Consider the following 22,723-nt stretch of genomic DNA (forward strand, 5'->3'; position numbering starts at 1 on the left):
ATGAAAGAGCTAGCTGCCAGGTAGAATTTTGCACAGAGCATAATGTATTCACCATTAACATTTGATTAAAAAAATAAATAAAAGGAGACTGTACATGTGGAAGAGACATCAAAAGGCTTCAGATTGATTACATAATGGTCAGACACAGATCTTGGAATTAGAAGCATGAAATATACTACAACTTCCTACACATCACTCACATACAGATCATGAGAATAAAATTACAATAATTACGGCATGCACATAGGCATTCAATCAATCATTCCTCCCACGCTCCATAGGTGAATGGAACAGGAAGACACTAATAATCGGTATAATGGGACATATCCTCTGATGTGCACCTCACGGTGGTTTGCAGAGTATAGGTGTAGATTTCACTAGATACCACTTACAGGAAAATGAAAGAGGCCTTTGGGGAAAAGAGAAGAAGCTGTATGAATATCAAGAGCTCAGATGGAAAACCAATCCTAAGGACAGGTTGTAAAGCAGAAAGGTGGAAGGAGTATACATAGGGTCTATACCAGTGAGATGATCTTTAACACTCTAAGCGCCAAGCCCGTAAAATTTACGGGCCTGGGATCGCGCGAAAATCACCAAGCCCGTAAAATTTACGGGCCGCTACATTTAATTTCATTCAAAACACTGCAACGTTATTTCTACGGGTTTGGCCAGCGCTATACGTTTTTCAGATGTTTATTAACAAAATGCGTCCATAGATGTCACGGCAGCGCTGTAATTCATGTTAAAACTTATCTTTGCGTTCTCAGTCTGTATATCATTCAGTTGTTTGTCATCATGTTTCGGCGCGGTTTATCAGACGCAGAAATTGCGGATTTGATCAATCATAGCGACACTCTGGATAATGTAGAGAGTGATTCAGACGATTCTGAATGCAATGGTGTGTTTGAAGGTACGTATTTCCGAATTTTCCACGTAATTGTGCAGTACGCACATATCTGTTGAACATGTGTAAACGATGTATGTAGTTACACATAATGTGATATTCTTTTTAGAAGACGAGATTGATGACAGTTTGTCTTCAGATGAAGACGAGAATGATGTTGAAGGTGTTGCTTCAAATCCAGCAGCTGTGCCGTATCCGAAAGACAGTGAGTGGACTGCAGTTGACACCTACCGACCTCTGCCTGTCAACACGACACCCAGGCAGATACTAGTGGATATTGATGAGTCGAGTTCTGTACTGGATTGCAGTAAAGTGTTCCTTACTGACAGTGACGTAAATGAACTCAAGAGACAGACAAATTTGTATGCATCACAGACAATACAGAAGAAAAGAAGAGGAAATAATCTGAAGCCCCATTCAGTTTTGAGTTCGTGGAAGCCAGTGACTATAAGTGAGATGAGGCGTTTCTTGGGTATTATTTTCCACATGTGTGTTTCGAAAAAGCCCAAAATTGCGGACCATTGGAGCACTAATCCTGTTCTTAGTTGTAACTTTTGTCCCCATGTCATGAGCCGTTTGCGTTTCACTCAGATACTGTCATGCTTGCATCTTGTTGACAATTCAAATCAGAAAAAACCAGGCGAAGATGGATTTCATCCACTTTACAAAGTTTTGCCATATTATAATAATTTGAAGGAGCGATGTATCCAGGCATATCGTCCCTCAGAAAAAGTGACAATTGATGAAGGAATTTGCCCATTTCGAGGTCGTGTGAGTTTCCGTGTTTACATGCAAAATAAGCCTCATAAGTATGGACTGAAAGTATATGCTGTTGCTGAAGCCAGTAGTGGCTATGTTGTAAATTTTGAAGTTTATGCTGGTAAGCATATTGTTGACAATTCTTCGTCTGCGGTTATTTTGCGATTGTTGTCTGACAGCAGCTTGCTGAACAAAGGCCACACTGTGTATTTAGATCGATTTTATTCCAGTCCAGAGCTATTTCAGCAACTGGCAGAGAAAGGCACTGGAGCTGTTGGTACTGTGAACAAATCCAGGAAAGGATTGCCTAAAGATTTAGTATCTGCTAAGCTGAAAAAGGGCGAAATGTCTTTTCGGCGTAAAGATAATGTATTGGCAATGAAGTGGAAAGATAAGAGAGATGTGTATACATTGTCTACAAGGCATCAAGCAACATTTGGTACGCATACTAAGAGAAATGGGTCTGTAGTATTGAAACCACTTCAGGTACTTGATTACAACCTCAATAAAATTGGAGTGGATATTGGAGACCAACGCCTGCAGTACAATCCGTTCCAGCACAGAACTGTGAAATGGTGGCGAAAATTATATTTCCATTTGCTGCTTATGGGAGTATCAAATGCATTTTGGCTGTACAATGCAGTGCACAGGAAGAAAATTACAATAACAGACTTTATAACAGTGCTTGCAGTTCAGCTTGTTGAAGACGACACACTTGAATTCATTCCAAGAAATGAAGGAACTGTAGGTCGGCTAACAAAGAGACATTTTTTGCAGCACATACCTGCAACTACTAAGAAGTATGCTGCTCGTGTGTGTCACGTGTGCAGTTCCAGGAGCAAGAAACAGAGTGGCAAGGCTTCTCGCAAAGAGACACGATACGAATGTGAACAGTGTGGCGTTGCACTCTGCCTGGAACCTTGCTTTAAAATTTTCCACACTAAAAAACAATATGATTCTGTGTGAAATTTATATGTAATACTGTATACTATCAGAAACATGTAATGTAGTGCCACAATTTTGGTTAAAAATAAATCACAATTGTATTCCCTTATTCGTATGACTTTTTCTAAATTCTTAAAACATCTAAGTGATTTCTATAACTGTACCTTAAAGCTGTGCATTGTAAAGTAGTTTCTTTCACTCAGAATTAAAGTAGAAATGTGCAGCTTCAAGATGGTACCAAATTTGCCACAATCCAAACAGTAGATTTGATGCAGTAATTTTTTTAATATTGGTAAAATTGCCCGGTTTCTAGGGACGGGTGCATAAAATAGGCCTGGTACAGAGAGTGTTAAGGCAATATCATAGAAAGGGAAGTGGACATAGATGAAGATAAGATGGAAGATATCTTACTACAAGAAGAATTTGGCAGAGCTCCAAAAGATTAAGTTGAAACAAGGGCCCAGAGATAGACGATATTCTGTTTTTATTTATCCATCAGTACACAATGTAAATTGTATGGATGTTGCCAACACAGAGATACATAAACATACAGAATTACACACATACATAGATACATACATTTCTTGTCTTCCTGAGTTAGACATTTGGATGTTAAATTTCACTTTTCTATTGAACGTGTTGCAAAATGCCTCTTAATTGCAATAATTAATCATTAGCACAATTGTCAACAAAATTTATACATCATTTTAGGTAATCTTTTACAGTATAAAAACACTTTTATAGCAAATAATTTTTAGGGTATTCCTGAATGCGTGTATTTCACTTTTATCTCTGATCTCTTGTGGCAGTTAATTGTATAGTTTCATTCCATTATACAGCACACTATTTTGGGTTTTTGTTTTGTTTTTTCTATTGAGATGTAAGAGGTGGCCGTATCTGGTTCCAAGTTTATGTAGAAACTGGTTTGTTGGATACTGATAAATGTCTTCTTTAATGTGAATCACTGTTTGCAAAATGTACTCACATGGAAAAGTCAAAATTTCCATAGGTTTAAACAACTCAATGCATTGAGTTCTCTTGCTACTTTTTGTCGTAATTCGTACACCTCTTTTTTGCAGCTAAAAGATGGTTTGTCTGTTCTGCCCATTTGTTCCCCAGAAAATTATCCCATAACTCATCGGAAAATGAACAAATGCAAAATATGTTGTTCTGCTGCATGAGCCACTACACACTCAATCTATTATTGTCAGTGCAAGGAATGCTGAAGCTATTCGATTCCAAGGGCAGTAACATGCTCAGTCCATTTTATGAGGGTTGCCCAGAATGAGCATGCCAAGTTCCCATCATTTCCAACAGATAGCGCAGCTGCAGGGTAGTTTCAAAATGCTGTCTGTAGGTGATGTACATTACAAGTAACGTGCAATCATTTAATTTCTCACTGCAGAGAAAGAAACTGTGGGGAATATTCACAAACTCTTGTGCAAAGCTTATGGAGCACCTGCTGTCAACAGAAGTACAGTTAGTCACTGGGCACAGAGGGTGAAGTCATCAGAAGGTGGTTTGGCAGAGCTCCATGATTTGCAGTGGTCAGGGAGACCATTCACGGCTGTCACACCTGACCTAGCCCCCTCCAACTTCCATTTGTATAGACAGTTAAAGGATGCCATTCATGGAAGACTTTTGAGGACGATGAGGTGATTCACACAGTGAAGCACTTGCTCCGCCACCAGAACAAGGACTGGTACTTGCAGGGCATACATGCCCTTGTTTCATGCTGGAGGAATGCTATGTTCAACACTGAGTAAAAGTCATATCAAGAAGAGTATTGGGCCAAGCACATTTCCTTGTGGGACTCCAACATTAATGTATTCTGGGTCAGGAAGGTATTTTATGGTATGATTGAAGTTAGTTTGAGAGATCTGTACCCATTGCACTCTGCTTTTTTTTTTTTTAGGTACGAAAGAAACCACTTATTTGCTCCCTCTTTTATACCTAGAACTTCCTGCTTATTTAACAGGATTGCGTGTTCTACGGTATCAAAGGTTTTTCTGAGGTCAAGAATGATGCCTATAATATGATCTCCTTTATCTAGTGCTTTCAGAACACCATTTGTAAAATGAGCTGTAGCTGATTGCTTTTACCAGGCCTGAACCCAAACTGTTCTTTACACAAAAAATTGTCCTTTGTTAGGTATCCTATGAGTAATTTTCATTATGGTTTCCATTACTTTTGAAAATAATGACAGTAAAGAGATGGGTCTATAATTTTTCTACACTTTCAGGGTTTCCTTTCTTATGTAGGAGCAGGACCTCTGCATTCTTTAGTGCCTCTGGGAAGCAGCCTATGGTGAACAATTCATTTATGATGTTCACTAAAAGGTCTTTGTTACTATTTATGAAGTCCTCCAGCAAGCACACAGGCACTGCATTTATAACTTCTAAGGATTTATTTTTTAGTTTCTGAACAACACTGCTTATTTCTTCTGAGCTGGTGGGTTGCAGTGTCACTGGGTTTGGAACGTAGTTCAGTGTTAGTACAGGCTGTATTTTGTCAAATTTCTCTTGTAGCTTGGTAGCTATGTTCTTGAAATATTGGTTTGTACAGCTTGAAATTTTTATTGGATCATGTATTGTAGTACCATTGTGTTGTAATTCTATGTTTACTTGTTTTGTCTTTTCCATTTGTCTCCTATTTGATGACATTCCAGGCTGTTTTTATTTTGTTTTCTGCCTTTTCTGTAATTTTACCACATTGAAACCTGTTTTGTCTTTACTAAAACTTTTCTATGCATGTGCAATAGTACTTTTGAAATGGAGGGCCATTTTTGTTGTTTTTTTTATGCTGCTGAGGTGTTTGAGTGTTACAGACGATCTTATCCCGTTAGTCACCCACTTAATTTTGTTTTGTGTTTTAGTGACTCTTAGTACTTTTGAGAACACTTCTTTGAACCTGAATTTAAATTTTGATAGAAATTCTGAAAACTTCCTATCTGTATTGGTCTCCAAGTACACTTCTTAACATCTATCATTGTTCATTTGCATGATGAATTCAACCCTTTGTTTGTTTAGAGAAGACCCTTCTATATGCGAGTAATTTAGTTTTGTTTTCTCCACCTATGTTTAATTTTAAGAGCTGATTGGACTGCTCTGAGGTTACCTACAAAAACACAATTTTCTTTCTCCTAGTCAATTAGTATATGGTCAATGACTGATGCTGAGTTACCCTTGTGGCTGTGTTAATCAATGGTGATATTCTATAGCTGTACATAATGTTCAAAAATGTGTCACATAACCCATATGGGTTCAATGTGTTGATGTTTATATCTCCAAAAATTAGAATTTTGCCCCTAGGATTAATGACCTTGTCCAATACCATTAGTTTTGTATGAATGCATTTATGTCACCACTGGGAGAATGGTAAATACATAGTACAGTTAGTCTTTGGAACATATACAGCTTTCTTATCTCTACAGCTGATATTTCTACATGTTTTTCCTAACTTGAAGAAATCATGTCATTTCTAACTCTATACATAATCCCTTCATTTAATATATACATGATCCAAAACCTCTCCTGGTGGTTCTACTATAATTACATGCTAGATTATACAAGCTTAGAGCTACATGTGTAATTTCAGTTCTGTTATGCAATAGTCTGCAGTTCCTCTTCCAGCTGTTGCACTTTATTTCTTATGGATAGGATTTTTTGGTGGAGAGCTGAGAAATACTGAGCACTTCTTACCTTTGAGCCTTCTCATTTTCCTTGTCTTCCTCTAAAAAAATAATTTGGATGATAAGGAGCTACAGTTTCCTTGTCACTCACTTCACTATCCAATGTTGTTTCTGCTGATTCCTCACAAATTTTTGCATGTTTTGCTGTTAGTGATGATGGTTTTATCAGCTTCTACATTTTTTGAGGTGTTTTGTTGTTCCTGTCAGGTCTGGTGATGGTTTTGTGACTATGGATTTGATTTTGAAGTTATTTTAGTGTTTTTTTTTTTATTTTCTTGGTTATCAGGTTCACCAGATATGCTTTATTCCAGCCGTTCAGGTGTAGTCCATATTGTGTGAAGAATCTATGTTCTATATTATTCTTGTTAACACATTTTTTCACATTTTTAAAATGCCTGTAGATAGCAAACTGATTATTGGCACTCTGTATCTCTTTATTAGCACACGATTATCTCATAAGCTCGTGGTGATGCAAAATATTCACAATTACAACATTTGTATGTGTGAGATTTTTCAGACACTGTTTAAGATTGTGCATAACACTTCATTAGAACTACTGATAGCCTTGGGAGAGCCAGCCATGACAAAACTCTTTCATCTGGTGTGCAAGATGTATGAGAAGGGCAAAATACCCTCAGACTTCAAGAAGAATGCAGTAATTCCATTTCAAAAGAAAGCTGTTGCTGACAGATGTGAAATTACTGAACTGCGAGTTTAACAAATCATTGTTACAAAATACTACCACGAATTCTTTACAGATGAATGGAAAAACTGGTGGAAGCCGACCTCAGTGAAGATAAGTTTGATGATGATGATTATGTGTTTAAAGGGACTAAACTACTGGGTCATCAGTCCTCCACTTCATGAGAGAAACTCACAAAAAGCGAAAAAATTGGGGACTTGGCTCCTCCAACTATATATGCAAGTCAAACAGTTTAAGAAAGGGCATGACAGTAGTTGTAACATGACAGGTAACAGAAAAAAATCCAGGCAGCAACTTGCACAAGAGGGTCTATAGGCACAACAATATGAGGAGGGAAGAAAGTAACCTCAACCGCACAGGGGATGGGGGGGGTTACCTGCCACAGGAGGAGACCCCCCCCCCCCCACCCCCACCCACCACAACCACTCCTAACACTGAAAGTGAAAGGGTATTATAGTTCACCGTAAAATCCACTGTCCCTCAGGAAGTGCAACCCATTTGGTAGTGGTTCTCATCCTCCACAAGAATCTGAGGCAGTGAGGTAAGCAAGCTGATGAGAACATGTTAACATCAGTAGACTGCTGCACCTACAGTGAGGAGGATCCTCCCAATACAGAAGGAGCTCGTGGGTGAGTTTCTTGTGGAAGATGCATAAGTCAGCACAACACAATTGTATCTTTCTGAGAGGCCTGAAAGGATATATGCCACACCTTAGTGGACCCTTTAATCACTCTCAACTTGTTTCAGGTCACAGTAACCTGCATTGCAATTCCCAGAGCCTCAAAATATTGTGTCAAAGTTGTCACTGTAAGTCAGTGTCCGGTGTTCTGACATCAAGTTGATCTCTGTAGTGGCATCTTTAGCTAGATGGTGGGGAGTTCACTTCCTGGAATGCCGATGTGGCCCGATGTTCAGATGAGGGTCACTGTCTTTCCAGAGCTGCAGCTATCAACCAGTAGGTCCTGGATGTTGGTGACCAAATGACTTTTTGGGATAGCCAAAGGATATGCCTTTTAAGCAACTCATGGAATTGCTACAGCTCAGAAAGTTCACTGACCAGGGGGTCTGATGCACTACAAAGACTGAGATATGACAACCAGCCCTCAGCGGAGAGTGCTTCTCATGTCCCCTTGTATGTGCAAGAGCATAACTAACCCTGTCGTTTACTTTCAATCTGTCTGTGTAGGCACTTTTTTTTTTAATCATGGCTTCTGCTGGTTTGATGTGGCCCACAATGAATTCCTCTCCTGTGCTAACCTCTACATCTAGGAGTACCACTTGCAACCAATGTCCTCAATTATTTGCTAGATGTATTCCAATCTGTCTTCCTCCGCAGTTTTTGCCCCCCACAGCTCCCTCTAATACCATGGAAGTCATTCTCTCATTTCTTAACAGATGTCCTTTCAACCTGTCCCTTCTCCTTACCAGTGTTCTTCACACATTCCTTTCCTCTCCGATTCTGCACAGAACCTCCTCATTCCTTACCTTATCAGTCCATCTAATTTTCAACATTTGTAGCACTACATCTCAAATGCTTCAATTCTCTTCTGTTCTGTTTTGTTTTTCCCACAGTCCATGTTTCACTACCATACAATGCTATACTCCAGACGTACATTCTCAAAAATTTCTTCCCCAAATTAAGGCTGATATTTGATATTAGTAGACTTCTCTTGGCCAGGAATGCCCTTTTTACCATTACTAGCCTGTTTTTGATGCCCTCCTTGCTTCATCCGCCATTGGTTTTTTTACTGCCTCTATTTCATGACCATCAATCCTGATCTTAAGTTTCTCACTGTTCTCATTTCTACTACTTCTCACACAAATACCAAATTAGAAAAATTGAGGAGGATTGTAGGGAGCAGCTGTCGGAGAATGGTAGGATCAGCATCCTTCCTGGGCCACAAAACAGTTCCACCTGTATCATAGGACACGGTACAGACCACCGAGGGTTTCAAGCGTGAGCTCAAGAAACACAGACTAAAGGAGACTGTTGAAGGTCCTTCAACAGAGTACTGAATCGAATCCCAGCTGGTTTGGTTTGCTTTAAAAGAGGGGGGGAGGGACCAAATTGCTTGGTCATCAGTCCCTAGTTCCTGTTAAAATAATCATACAGGGAAAGAAGAAAACAAACAAGACGTACAGCACAATACTGAAAGGAAGGAATTACTTCTTTTAAGAATGACAGAAAGGCAACAAACACTACAAAGAACAAAAGAGGATAAGAAAACCACAGAGAGAGTCGAGAAAGAGGTAGAAGAGATTAAAACAAGAAAGCAGATTACCATAACTGGCTGACTGAGAGAATACAAAGGAGAAGCCAGCCACTCTGAAACACATCAAAACCTCCACCCTAAAAGCACAAGGGTGGAGGACACAGAGGGAAAAAGGACATGCACTAAAACTTAAATCAAATTATAAAACCCACCCTCACGAGTAAAACATAAAACTAAAGCTGCTATTGATCTATTGTTGCCCAACACCAAAGGTTGGGTGCTGCTTAAGTTAAAAGTCCACCACAGAGCAGCTAAAAGTGGGCAGTCCTGGAAAAGGTGGACGACCGTCATTTACGAGCCACAGCGACACTGAGGTGGGTCCTCGCAATGGAGGAGGTAACCATGTGTTAGCAACGTATGGCCAATATGGAGCCAACAAAGGACAACTGATTCCTTACGAGAAGGCTGCAGGGAAGACTTCCACACATTCGCAGTCTCCTTAATGACATGCAGTTTGTTGTGCATACTGTTAAGCCACTCCCATCTCCCAAAGCTGAAAAACCTTGCAATTTAAGACAGAACACAGGTCAGTTTCAGAGATGCCCATTTAGAGAAGCAGTTTCCGTGTAGCCTGTTTGGCCAGCCTGTCAGCAGCAAGTTCGTTGCCTGGGATTCCGACGTGTTCTGGGGTCCACACAAACACCACTGAATGACTGGACCATGGCAGGGTAGAGATGGACTTCTGGATGGTCGCTACCGAAGGATGGCGAACGTAGCACTGATCGATAGCTTGTAAGCTGCTCAGGGAGTCGGAACAGAGAAGAAATGACTCACCAGAACAGGTACAGATGTACTGAAGTGCACAAGATATGGCCACAAGCTCTGAGGTGAATATACTGCAGCCAGCAGCAAGGAATGCTGTTCAATAAGGCCTCTGTGGACACAGGCGAAGCCAGCATTACCATCAGCCATCGAGCCGTCTGTGTAAACAACTTCAGAGCCCTGGAACACGTCAAGAATTGAGAGGAAGTGACGGCAGAGAGCGGCGGAGTTAATGGAGTCCTTCGGGCCATGCAAAAGGTCGAGACGAAGCTTCAGCCGAGGTGTACACCATGGAGGTGTACGTGAATGGACCTCAAGTCTGGTGGTAAGGGGAGGGACTCCAGTTCAGACAGAAAGGATCGCACGTGCACCGCAATCGTTAGCCCTGACCTGGGCTGCTGATGCAGGAGATGAATTGCCGCCGGTGGAGACAGTAATTCGGAAGCTCAGGAGAACTACGAATGTGTGCAACATAACTGGCGAGCAGTTGTGCACATCGGATCTGCAATGGAGGGACTCGGTCCTCCACCAGGACACTGAGCATCGGACTCGTTCTAAAAGCTCCCATCGCTAGGCGAATGCCACAGTGTGCACTGGGTTGAGTAAATGCCATGCTGAGGGCGCTGCCAAACTGTAAACCACACTCCCATAGTCAAGGCGGGATTGAACAGGGCTCTGTAGAGCCGCAGCAGTGTAGAGCGATCTGCACCCCAGTTGGTGATGCTCAGGTATTGAGGTGCTGTCTGCACTTCTGCTTAAGCTGACGAAGGTGAGGTAGCCAAGTAAATCGATATGTCTCTACTGCAGTGAGTGGATCATCATTAACATAAAGTTCTGGTTCCGGATGAACGGCACAATGCCAACAGAAGTACATGACACACGACTTTGTGGCTGAAAACTGGAAGCCGTGGGCTAGAACCCATGACTGCATCTTGTGAATGGCTGTAAGCACTGCACAGCAACACCACCACTGGAGGAGCAGTACGAAATGTAGAAGTTATCTGCATACAGAGAAGGTGAGACCGACGGCCCTACAGCTGCTGCTAGACTGTTAATAGCCACTAAAAATAGAGACACACTCAGTATGGAGCCCCGCAGAAAGCCTTTCTCCTGAATAAGGAGGAGGAGGGCCGGGGGGGGGGGGGGGGGGGGGGGAACTATGGGAGGCACCAACTTCGACATGGAAAGTACAGAGCGACAGGAAGTTTTGGATAAAAATTAGGAGCAGGCCCCAGAGACCCCATTCATACAATGTGGCAAGGATATGATGTCACCAGGCCATGTCGTATGCTTTACGTAAGTCAAAAAAGACAGCAACCAGGTGTTGGCTGTTCGGATGGCAGACTTGAGGGACACAAGATTATCAGTGGTAGACCAACCCTGGCGGAAGCCGCCCTGACGTGGAGCCAGTAGACCAGATGACCCCAGGCCCAACCAAACTGCCGACACACCATATGTTCCAGAGGCTTACAAAGAACGTTGATGAGGCTGATAGCTATCCACATCAAGCGGGTTTTTACCAGGTTTGAGCACCGGAATGATGGTTTCTCCCACCGTTGCGATGGAAAGACGCCATCGCACCAAATCTGGTTGAAGATGATGAGGAGATATCGCTTGTAGTCGGACGAAAGATGTTTAATCACATGACTGTGGATCCGATCCGGCCCAGGAGCTGTGTCGGCGCAATGTTCAAGGGCACTGAGGAGCCCCCACTCTGTAAATGGGGTGTTATAGGCTTCACTGTGGCGTGTAGTGAATGAGAGGACTTTCCTTTCTATCTGCCGTTTGAGGGTGCAAAAGGCCGGGGGGTACTCCTCCAACGCAGAGGTTCGAGCATAGTGCTCAGCAATCGTGTTTGCGTCGTTAGAAAACATGCCATTGATGTTAACGCCACGGACACCTGTTGGGATCTGGTACCCAAAATTACATCTGATCTTCGCACAACTTGGGAAGGTAACGTGTGGCACCCAATATTCGACACGTACCTCTACCAACACTCCTGCTTCTGTCGTTTTATAAGTTCCCGAACGCGGGCATGGAGCCACTTAAATGCTATTATGTGCTCTAGGGAAGGATGCCACTTATGTCGCTGTAGAGCTCACCGACGCTCTTTAATGGCCTCAGCGACTTCTGGCGACCATCGAGGGACTGTCTTTCGCCAGGACACACTAAAGAACGAGGGATCGCATTTTCCGCCACAGGAATGATCGTTGCAGGAACCTGCTCAACCACAACATCGCTGGTACCATGTGGAGGAGATTAGATGGTGATAGCAGAGGTAAGGCTTCTCAGTTTGCCTTGTTGAAAACCCATCTGGGTAGGCTCCTGTGGGCAATACACCGGGGGAGTGACACGAAGATAGGTAAGTGATCACTACCACACAGGTCGTCATAAGCTCTCCAGTGGACAGATCGGAGAAGTCCTGGGCTGCAGAGGGATAAATCAATGGCCGAGTACGTGCCTTGAGCCACAATGAAATGTGTGGGGCTCAGAGTATTTAAGAGGCAGAGGTCGAACTGAGACAGTAAAGTTTCGACATCTCTGCCTCAGCCAGTAAGCATGGTGCCACCCCAAAGTGATTTATGAGCATTAAAATCTCCTAAAAGTAGGAAAGGTTTAGGGAGTTCAGCAATCAGTGCAGCCAATGGGTTCAGGGCTACTGCGCTATCTGGAGGAAGATACACATTGCAGACAGTTATTTCCTGCATTGTCCTTATCCTGACAGCCGCAGCTTCAAGAGCGATTTGAAGGGGCACAGATTCACCGCAAACTGAGTTCAGGACATGGACACAAACTCCACCTGACACACTATTATAGTCACTACTGTTCTTGTAATATCCCCTATAGACATGGAGGACAGGGGTCTGCATTACCGGGAACTAGGTTTCCTGGAGGACAATGCAGAAAGCAGGTGTGAAGGTTAGCAGTTGCCATGGGTAAGCCAGGTGGTGGAAAAAACCGCAGCAATTCCACTGGAGGATGACATTAACGTGAGGCTGGGAAGGCATGAAGTATGCAAGGAGGCAGGTTACGCCTCAGGGTCACCTGTTGCCACTGACTGAGTATTTGTATCCATTTCTATGGTGGATGAGCCATCAGTGAGATCCAGGTCCACAGGGGATGCTAAGATCTCCACTTCATCCTTAGATGCAGAACTGGTAGGGAGTGGTGGTGTTGGGGCCACCAGAGGGTCCTGTTCCTTAGCAGACTAATACTTTTTTTGCTTGCCCTCTCACTTCTATTTAGGAGCTTGCTGAGAGGACTTCTCCAAAGTAGCTTCAGGCTCGGAGGAAGAACGTGAAGCTCTTCGTCCAGCAGAGAAGGTCCCAAGAGACCCCTTCCACACGAGAGGAGCCGGAGGAGGCTGTTGGTTCTCTGGCACGGGGAAGGGGACCAATGTCCACTGCGTTTGGGGGGTGAGGGGTGGCTTGCTCCCGAAGTAGGTACTTTGGGAGCAACGGAAAGTGATTTGACCCCTACCACCAAAGGAGCAGATTTAGTCTAGCAGCCCGGAGGGCCCACTGTTCATGGTACAGAGTGAGGAACCACTGGCACTCGGGACGGTGATAGTGAAGTAGCTGCAGCAAATGTCGACGTCAACCGAATGGGGTGTAATCTTTCAAATTTGTGGCTAGCCTCTGTGTAAATTAATGGGTCCAGGGTCTTGTACTCCATGATTTTCTGCTCCTTTTGAAGTACAGGGCAGTCTGGTGAGCAGAGGCAGTGGTGGTCTGGTGAGCAGAGGCAGTGGTGCTCTCCACAATTGATTTAAGTGGGAGATGGCGCACATGGAGTATCTGGGTGCAGTGGACGTCCAGTCTTGACATGTGGTGCTGTAAGTGCAGCAGGAAGATAGGTGCCCAAATTTCCAGCACTTAAAGCACCGCATAGGGGGAGGTACTTATGGTTTAATGTCACAGCGGTAAACCATCACCTTGACCTTTTCAGGCAAGGCCGAGACGAAGGCACCAGTAGCAAACATGTTGTCTTTGGGTCCCCTGTAAATGTGCTGGATGAAATGAACACCCCGCCGTGCTAAATTGGTGCGGAGCTCGTCGACAGACTGCAAGAGGAGAGTGCAATGGGAAATAATCCCCTGGACCATGTTGAGGCTTTTATGGGGTGTGATGGAAACAGGAATATCACCCAGCTTGTCACAGGCGAGTAACGCTTGGGATTGGGCTGGGGATGCTATTTGAATAAAGACTGCATCGTTTCGCATCTTGGGCAGTGCTGTCACTTCTCCTAATTTATCCTTCAAGGTATTCAACAAAAACTTGAGGCTTTTGTAGGTAGACAGGAGACCCCATCAGTTCTGCTGCAGACTAAAAACCAAAGTGAATATGGCTCTCTTCGTTCCGTAGCCCTACGTTTCTCCCATGGTGTAGCGAGGGAGGGAAATGATTTAGGGTCATACCTGTTGGCATTGTACTCGATCTTGCCCGTCTTAGAGACTGCTGGCGCCATACGGGCACCAGCAAGAGATTACTTAGTCTGCTTCATTGCGGGTCATCCACCCTGATGCCACCCAATCCGATCAGGGGCTCTCCCCACAGGCACCACCCAGCCACAGCAAAGACCACCTGGCATGATGGCTGTTGCTGGGAGTCCTGATGCCCCAGGAAGACGGGCCTACGTGGGGAGTTTACAGCTCAGGCATCAGCAGTACGACCCCTGTGTTGTCAGGGGGCTACCACCAAATGAGTACACGACGGCCCCACCACAACGGACTGGCTACCGTGCTTGAAACTGGGCACAGAGAGATCGAATATTGTCATGGGGTAGAAAGAGGACAAGAGACAACGGAAGAAGATGAAAACCCTGGAAAGTGTCCTTGCCCAAACAGTTGAATCTCAGATGGAGATGCAAAGCCATGAGAAGAGATTCAGGAAATCGAATCTAAGGGCACTATGGATGACTTGTGCACCATGTAAGGTGTCCTTCCCCATGTGGCCCGCACTTCCTTAGACTTTGGAAAGTGGCACGGCAAACCATTTAATGGGACCTGAACTCATGGGGCCGAGAAGTGTGAGACTCCTTTTAGTCGCCTCTTACAACAGGCAATAGCTCGGGCGTATTCTAATCCCCAGACCTGCAGGGAAAGGGGGGGGGGGGGGGGAATCCCAGCTGGTCTATCCAGTTTTGGGTGATGTACGAACAGTCTGAACTGTTGATTGTAGAACTCATTCGACTGACGTGGATGAGTACACAACTGACAGATTGTGACTGCGTAATTTGCCAGAAGCTGCTGTTGTCTAACCTGCAGTGGTGGGATACCAACTCCAGGCAGTATGCTGTTAACAGGGCTCTTACGGATGGCCACTGTTGTCAACCGAATGTCAGTGTGGAGTCCAGAAAGCTCAGTACGGATGTTGCTGCCAACCTATAGCCAACACACCCATAGTCCAAGCAAGATAAAATCAGTGTGTTGTAAAATATCAGTACTATGTGGTCCGCACCCCACGAGGAGTTACTAAGAAAATGGACAGCATTTGGCTTGTTCACGCAAGATGCCTTGAGCCAGCGGACATATGGCAGCTAAGTTAGCTTGTTGTCAAACAAAATACCTAAGAATTGAAAGTTTCAACTTCAAGTAACTCGTCACCAAGATAAATTTCTGGGTGCACGTGCACAGAGTTGGCAAAAATGTACAACTCGTGATTTTGGAGGAGAAAACTGATAGCCATGATTCAGTGCCATCATGTACTCTCCAGACAACCCCCTGACATTGGTGCTCAGAGGTGCACAGTGATGCAGAGGCACAGAAGACAAAGATAATCCACATACAGTGAGAGAGACTGTGGGGCCCACAGCATTTATAATACCATTGATGGCGATAGTGAACAATATTATGTTCAGAGCTGATCCCTGAGGAATTCCAGTTTCCTGTACATATTGGTTGCAAGGGTGAAACCTATCTGGACCCGTAAAAGTCGGAGAGATAGGAAATTCTTGGACCCGTAAAAGTCGGAGATATAGGAAATTCTGGAGAAAAATGGGTAAACTGCCCTGGAAACCCCATATGCCTTCTGTAGGTCAAAGAACATTGGAATCAGACGGTGATGTGTAAAAGCATTACACACTACACATTCCAGATGAACAAGATGGTGTGTGGTGGAACGGAAAGTCAAAAAGCCACTTTGGAATCGTGATGTATGCCCTCCAGCTTCAAGGCAATAACAAAGATGGCAGTTAACCATTTGTTCAAATAACTTACACAGACCATTCATCAGACAGATTGGCTGGTAGTTGGTTAAAATATGTGGGTCCTTTCCCCATTTCAGAACAGGAATCGTGCCAACTTCCCACCAAATACAATTAAAATGCCCAAGGATATGTTCCATGCTGTCAGCAGAAAGATGTCCGAGAATTTGGTTGCAGATTTTGTCGGGTCTTGGGGCCAAATCTTGACACACTGCCGAAGTGCTGTGAAGCTTCCATTCACTAAAAGGGACATTTAGTGAGAGAGAGAGAGAGCCATGTGCATGGAAGGGCAGCACTTTAAGACTTTCCAGGTCACGAAATGAGGATGATCGTTACTGCAAGCGGACGCTTAAGCGAAGTGTGCCACAAAACATTCAGCAAGTAACACGGTTTTAGTGCAGATTGTTACCATTGACAAGGGCATCAGGAACCATCATAGGTAGTGGGCAGCCGCAAATGCGGACCTGGGACAATTGAGTGTGGGATCGCATATATGATATGTATTGCTCCCAACACTCCTGCTACCTTTTCTTTATTAAAAACCACACTTTCACTCTGAGTCTCTCGAATGCAATTAATTATCTGTAGAGCGACAGTGTTCTCCGATAGCTGTGACTAAATCTTCAGACCACCATGGCACCAATGGTCATCTGTATGAGCCGGAGGATTAGGGTATTGTTCCTTCTGTAGCAGCATGAATAATAATAGTATCAATAGTATACTGTACCATTGTGGTGATATCCGTCGCATGATTGGTGGCTGTAGAGGAGAAAGCTTTCCAGTCTGCTTTCTGAAGCAACCAACTTGGAGTATGTTCCAGATGTCTGCGAGGGGAGAGGGAGAGAATAGGAAAGTGGTCGCTGTCACTAAGATTGCCATGGACGCACCACTGAATCAGGAGCAAGATACTCAAGCTGCACACTGCGAGATCAATAGTTGGAAACATTCCATGTGTTGCACTTAATTGTGTTTCAGCTCCAGTGTCGAGAAGGCACATGTCCAATTCTGAAAGGAAGTGTTCTATTACTCGGCCTCTGTGAGACATAGTGTTACTGCCTCACAGAGGATTATGAGCAGGTAGCTGTTCCACTAACTCTAACAGTTCATGATATTGGAAAAGTCTGTCTGGGGGTAGATAAACATCAGAACAGACAAGTAGACACTAACGGCTGTGGCAGTGGCAAGAGGCACCAACTAACTGTAAGTATCAAGTGTATGAGGTTACAGACCTCATTAGAAGCTCTCTCTATGTTAACGCGATTCGTATAGTAGGGTTTGTAGTTTTTTTTTAGAGAAGGGAGGTGTGTTGCCGTAAACCATGTTTCCTGATGTGCTATGCCAATTACAGAATATGCAGTCGTTAAACGAAAAGCTTCGGTCAAATGGCGACAGCAGCTGTTACAGTTCCTTTGAAGAAATGTCTGAGAAAGTGGCAAAATGAAAACGAGTGATCCATCATCTGTATGCATAGTCTTGACCTCTGCAGGGATAGTTTGTTTGTTTTGTTTTGTTTTGTTTTGTTTTAGAGTGCAAAAACAACTAGGGTCATATGCACCCACATCAGAACCGTAGATCTCTAAGACAAAGAGGAGTTAAAAACGACTACACGTTAATCCCAATCAACGGAAGAGAAGACAGCTAAAAACAGGGATGTGGAGAAAGGTCTATAAAATATGCCATAGAGACACAGAGGTAATGAACTTAAAATTAAATGGCATTCGCCATATTGTTACAACAGATAAAAAGTAAAATGCACTTAATAGCCCGCACGTCGTTCACTAAAACGGCCAATATCTCAGATGGCAAATGCAAACGTGAACGTAAATGGTTAAAAAAATGCTATCCGTCAGGAAATAGCAGACTATCAAAGGTGGACCTCAATGAGCACCACTTAACAAATGGCAATGGCTAAAAAGATAGTGGCCGATATGCAACCTAGCTAAAATGATGTCCTCACAGCGAGAGGGCTGACAGGAAGTCGTCTAAGCCACTGGGAGAGGCTTAACCCTCCCGTTGCCACACTTTTTCACAAGTAAATTTTACCAAGCGGGGTATTTGGACTACTCCAAAAGAGTTTTGTGTTTTATTGTAATATTTGTTCTCAGATTTCGTTATTTCCATTGAATGGGTTTATTTAGTATTGAAAAGCAACATTTCAGGTTATTAGAAGTATTTAATCAGATCACAAAGTACAAAAAAATTTTTATATCTTTCACTAAATTCAGTACTCAACGAACAGAAAATTAATAATCTATGTACCTCAACAGTCACTGCAGTAAAATAACAAGACTTTTTTCAACTTTTCAGTCAAGTACATTTTTGCACTGCATGCACTTCACAGTAACAGTTTCTTCTCTGTGTATATTACAAACAGGTTTCTTGCACATTGCGCAACAGAATCTTGTTTTCCGATCTTCGTTTCTCTTGCAAGCTTGACATCATTGTGGCGTTGGTAACTTGGAATACTGGGTCTGGATCACTGTTTTAGGAATTGCAATACCACAAGCTTTCAGTGTATCTTGTACATCTTTATGAAGACTGTTGATATTTTGGGCTCTTTCTTCCATGTTGCCTTTGCTGAGTCCAAATGCCAGTTCAGTCGTGAAGAGTTTACGTTGGCTTCGGTTATTCTTCTGCCAGTCAGGAAATCTTTGAGTGTACAGAATATATGCAATCAGTGCTGCAATATCTATCATTTCCATGAAGATTCTTAAAGGCCACCGGCTTGTTCCTCTAACACAACTGTATTCTCTTGTCATTTTGTTCCCATTATCTACAGCACCTTTGGTTTTGTTGTAGTGCAGCATGATTTCGAGTTTGTGTTCACTTTCTTCACAACTCACTTGTCTCTCATTATGCTGAGTAGAGAGTAGTATTAATGCCTTTCCCTTCTTTGGAACATAGGAAACTAGGGTCAAGTCATTCGTGAAACCAAACATTGAAGACTGAACTTCTCTTTCTGTTTGGCAGGAATTCCTTCGGAATCTTTTTCTTATTGGAAGGCAAGGTACCAATCAATGTCGTGTTTCATTTTAGTAGTTCAGCAGCCAATGGAAGAAAAAATTATCAGTTGTTACAACATGACTGTTATTCAGAAATGGTTCCATCAGATCCAAAACAAATCTCTGTCCTTGATTCACTTCCCCGAGTATTGTCCACCATTCCTGTGTAAATCTGGATTTGTAATAAGAAAAATGTCTTCACATCAGCACAAACCCAAATTTTAATGCTATACATGCCAGGCTTGCTCTTCATATAAACCCTAAAAGGGCAGTTTCCTTGGTACACTGCTAATCGTTCATCAATAGTCACATATTCATAAGGATAGAAGTTCTTGCACAAATTAGACAAATTTATCGAACACTACTCTGATGGCTTGTAGCTTTTCCTTGGATTCTTCAATTCTCTGTGCTCATGTCTCTGTTGTCAAATCGCAAGAATTTCAGTGTAGACAAAAAACTGTTCCTTGACATGGAAGCAGAAAAGAATGGTTGCCAAAAGGCAACATTATCTCCCCACAGATCAGAAGCACTTGGGCGATGTCCACGAGGTCAACCAGCTCCTACTAGAATTGCTAATACAGCGTACACTTTAGTTGCATTTATAGCTCTCCATGTCGTTTTGTTCGAAGAATGAGCTGCATTCCACAAAGAAATTACTCGTTTGGGTTCCCTGTTTGTTTCTTCTACAACGATGCTCACAATTTCCGGTGAGATAAATAATAAAAATGACTCTGTTGGTGTCTTGATTGTTTTTCCATCATTCACTGGGCCAGGTATTATGTTCAAAATGTTGCGACATTTACGCCGCCCACCTTTTGGTGGTTCACTAGAAAATTGTAGTCCACTTCTAGAAACAAACAAATCTCCAGTGTCTTCTTCTTCTTCTTCTTCTTCTTCTTCTTCTTCTTGTTCACGTGAATGTGTAGTGTCTTCAGATATTTCATCATCAGCTTCATCTGATGCTATGGTCTTTGTCAAGAGGTTCCATATATGCATTCAGTTCATTATCAATGTCCCATTCATTTTCATCATCACTGACATCAGAATTGCATAGAATTTCCATGATCTCTTCCCTAGAAAGTCCTTTGGACATCCTTAATTGCAGATGAAATACTGACTCGTGTAATGTCAGCTCAACAGTGAATGTAAAATTCAAGTCAACAATATAACCAGCAACAATAACAAACATTGGATCTATGGCAAAAGATGAATGACCGATGTATTTCCCAAAATCTTCTTTTTCTACAAATAAGAAAATAAGACGTTTCATACCAAGCGGGGTAGTCTCACAATCCCACCAATAAATGACTTGAATAACAACGATAAAGCCAAAAAATTAGACAGTCGTGAGTGCGAATTCAACGTCAATCATTTTAGTGCAAAGTCATGAAACCACAGGCATGTGGCCCTTCAGATAACATTATACGGAAAAAATAAAACTGGGGTATTCAGAATACCCCGCTTGGTAATGCGAGGGTTAACAATCCAGAGTTTGTTCCCATGAAGGAAGGACCACTGGTAATGCCAAAGTGACACCACCTGCTGACAGATGGCAACATGAAGATCATCAGAGGGAATGTAAGAACTAGCAGGCGGAGGTACGAGGACTGCAGCCATGGCAGCAGCATCAGCAGCTTAGTTTCCTTGACACCGTTCCCGGACCCGTTGCACTGAGGGATGGACTGTGTACAGCAAACAGAAGGTTCAAAGGGCACAGAGAGAGTCGGAGCAGATGACGCAACTGAAAAGCCTGTGTCACCGGATGTACTCCATGGCCTGATACAGGGTGCAGAGCTCTGCTTTAATGCTGAGCAGTGTTCCAGAAGCCGAAACCAAAAAACATCAGTGCCAATGACAAAGGCACACCCAACACCATGGTACACCAGTGTACACACGGGTATTATCGTGAAATTCCATGCGAAGGTCATGAAACTGAAGGTGACAGAGCAAGACTAGAGTAGTGTCGTTAGGAAGCAAATAAAGGCCAAGGTGAACACGGGCCACCGCACTAAGCAAAAGTGGTGAATGGTTTATACCCACTGGGAAAGTTGCAGGTAGCATGAAATTAAGCTGCCAGAGCAAGAGAAGAAAGCAAATTCCGGGAGGTAACAGAAGAGGGATGCGCCCCATACTGGCGATCAAAGGTGTCATCGAAGAAGGAGGCATAGGATGGGTGGCCACGCATGGCACACAAACGGCATGCATATCTGCCGAGGAGACAGTCACAGTTGTAGAACAGCAGTAGTTCGGTAGCTTCTGCATAGAGACTCTCAACTGGGCTAGTGTACAAAGCACCAGTGGCCAAACGGATACCACAATGCTGGATAGTACTGAGGCGGCATAAGAGGGACAGACATGCTGATGCATAAACAAAGCACCCATAGTCTAGTTTTGAATGGACAAGGGACCAGCACAAATGGAGGAGGGGGGTTTGATCTGCTCCCCGAGAAGTATCACTGAGGACACACAGGACCGCATACAGTGGGCTGCCAGGTAGAACATGTGGGAGGAATAAGAAAGTTTCCTATTGAACATGAGCCCCGGGAATTTCGTAGTTTCAATGAACAAAAGAGCAACAGGCCAAAGATGTAAAGATGGTGGAAGATGCCAACTGTGCTGCCAGAAATTCATACAAACAGTTTTGTCAGTGGAAAAACAAAATCCAATGTCAATACTCCATGGGGAGAGATGATCGAGACAGCTGAAGATGCTGCTCAATGAGACATGTCCATGGAGAACTGAAATACATGGCAAAATTGTCAATGAAAAGGAAGCTGGAGATGCTTGGTGGGAGACAGGCCATTATAGCACTAATGGCAATAGCAAAGAGGACAACGTTCAGGACCGAAAACTGAGGCACACCGTTTTCCTGGATAAAGGTGTCCGACAAGGCAGAACCTACACATATCTTGAAAACTACATCTTTTAAACATTCCTTAACGAAATGGGGCTTTCTCCAAGTTGAAAAACATGTCACAGTCTAAGATTTCCGCAGAAAACCATTCATGACATGGGTGGACAAATGACGACATGGCTAACCGCAGGACGGCGAACTCAAAATCCACACTGTGCAGTCTTTAGTAAATTGCAAGAATCGAGCCACCAACCAGGCATGGAGCATACATTCCATCACCTTGCAAACACAACTGGTGTCAGAAATGGGGCAGTAGCTAGAAGGATGGTATTTGTCCTTATTGGGCTTATGCATGGGTATGACAGTGGCTTCATGCTAGCATCTGAGAAACATGCCCTCTGCCCAGATGTGCTTGTACATATGAAGCAGAAAGTGCTTGCCCGCAAGAGAAAGGTGCTGCAACATCTGAATGTGAACATCGTCTGGCCTTGGGGTGGAGAATTGGGATGAAGTGAAAGAATGATCTAACTGCCTCAAAGTAAATGCAGCATTGTAGCTCTCACAATTCGGAGAAGAGAAGGGTATCGCCCAAGCCGCCTCCACTCTTATCTGATGAAGCAAGGCAG

The 22,723-nt window shown here is 43.3% G+C and overlaps 1 protein-coding gene across 1 annotated transcript; it reads left to right on the plus strand.

Moving 5' to 3' along the window:
• Positions 1 to 976: 976 nt before the first annotated feature.
• On the plus strand, positions 977 to 2,629 carry LOC126484992 (piggyBac transposable element-derived protein 4-like). The gene has a single exon (XM_050108599.1). It carries the CDS (start codon positions 977 to 979, stop codon positions 2,627 to 2,629), a length of 1,653 nt encoding a protein of 550 aa, XP_049964556.1.
• The last annotated feature ends 20,094 nt before the right edge of the window (positions 2,630 to 22,723 follow it).

This window comes from Schistocerca serialis, chromosome 6 (genome assembly GCF_023864345.2).
Source record: "Schistocerca serialis cubense isolate TAMUIC-IGC-003099 chromosome 6, iqSchSeri2.2, whole genome shotgun sequence".
NCBI classification, from domain to species: domain Eukaryota; kingdom Metazoa; phylum Arthropoda; class Insecta; order Orthoptera; family Acrididae; genus Schistocerca; species Schistocerca serialis.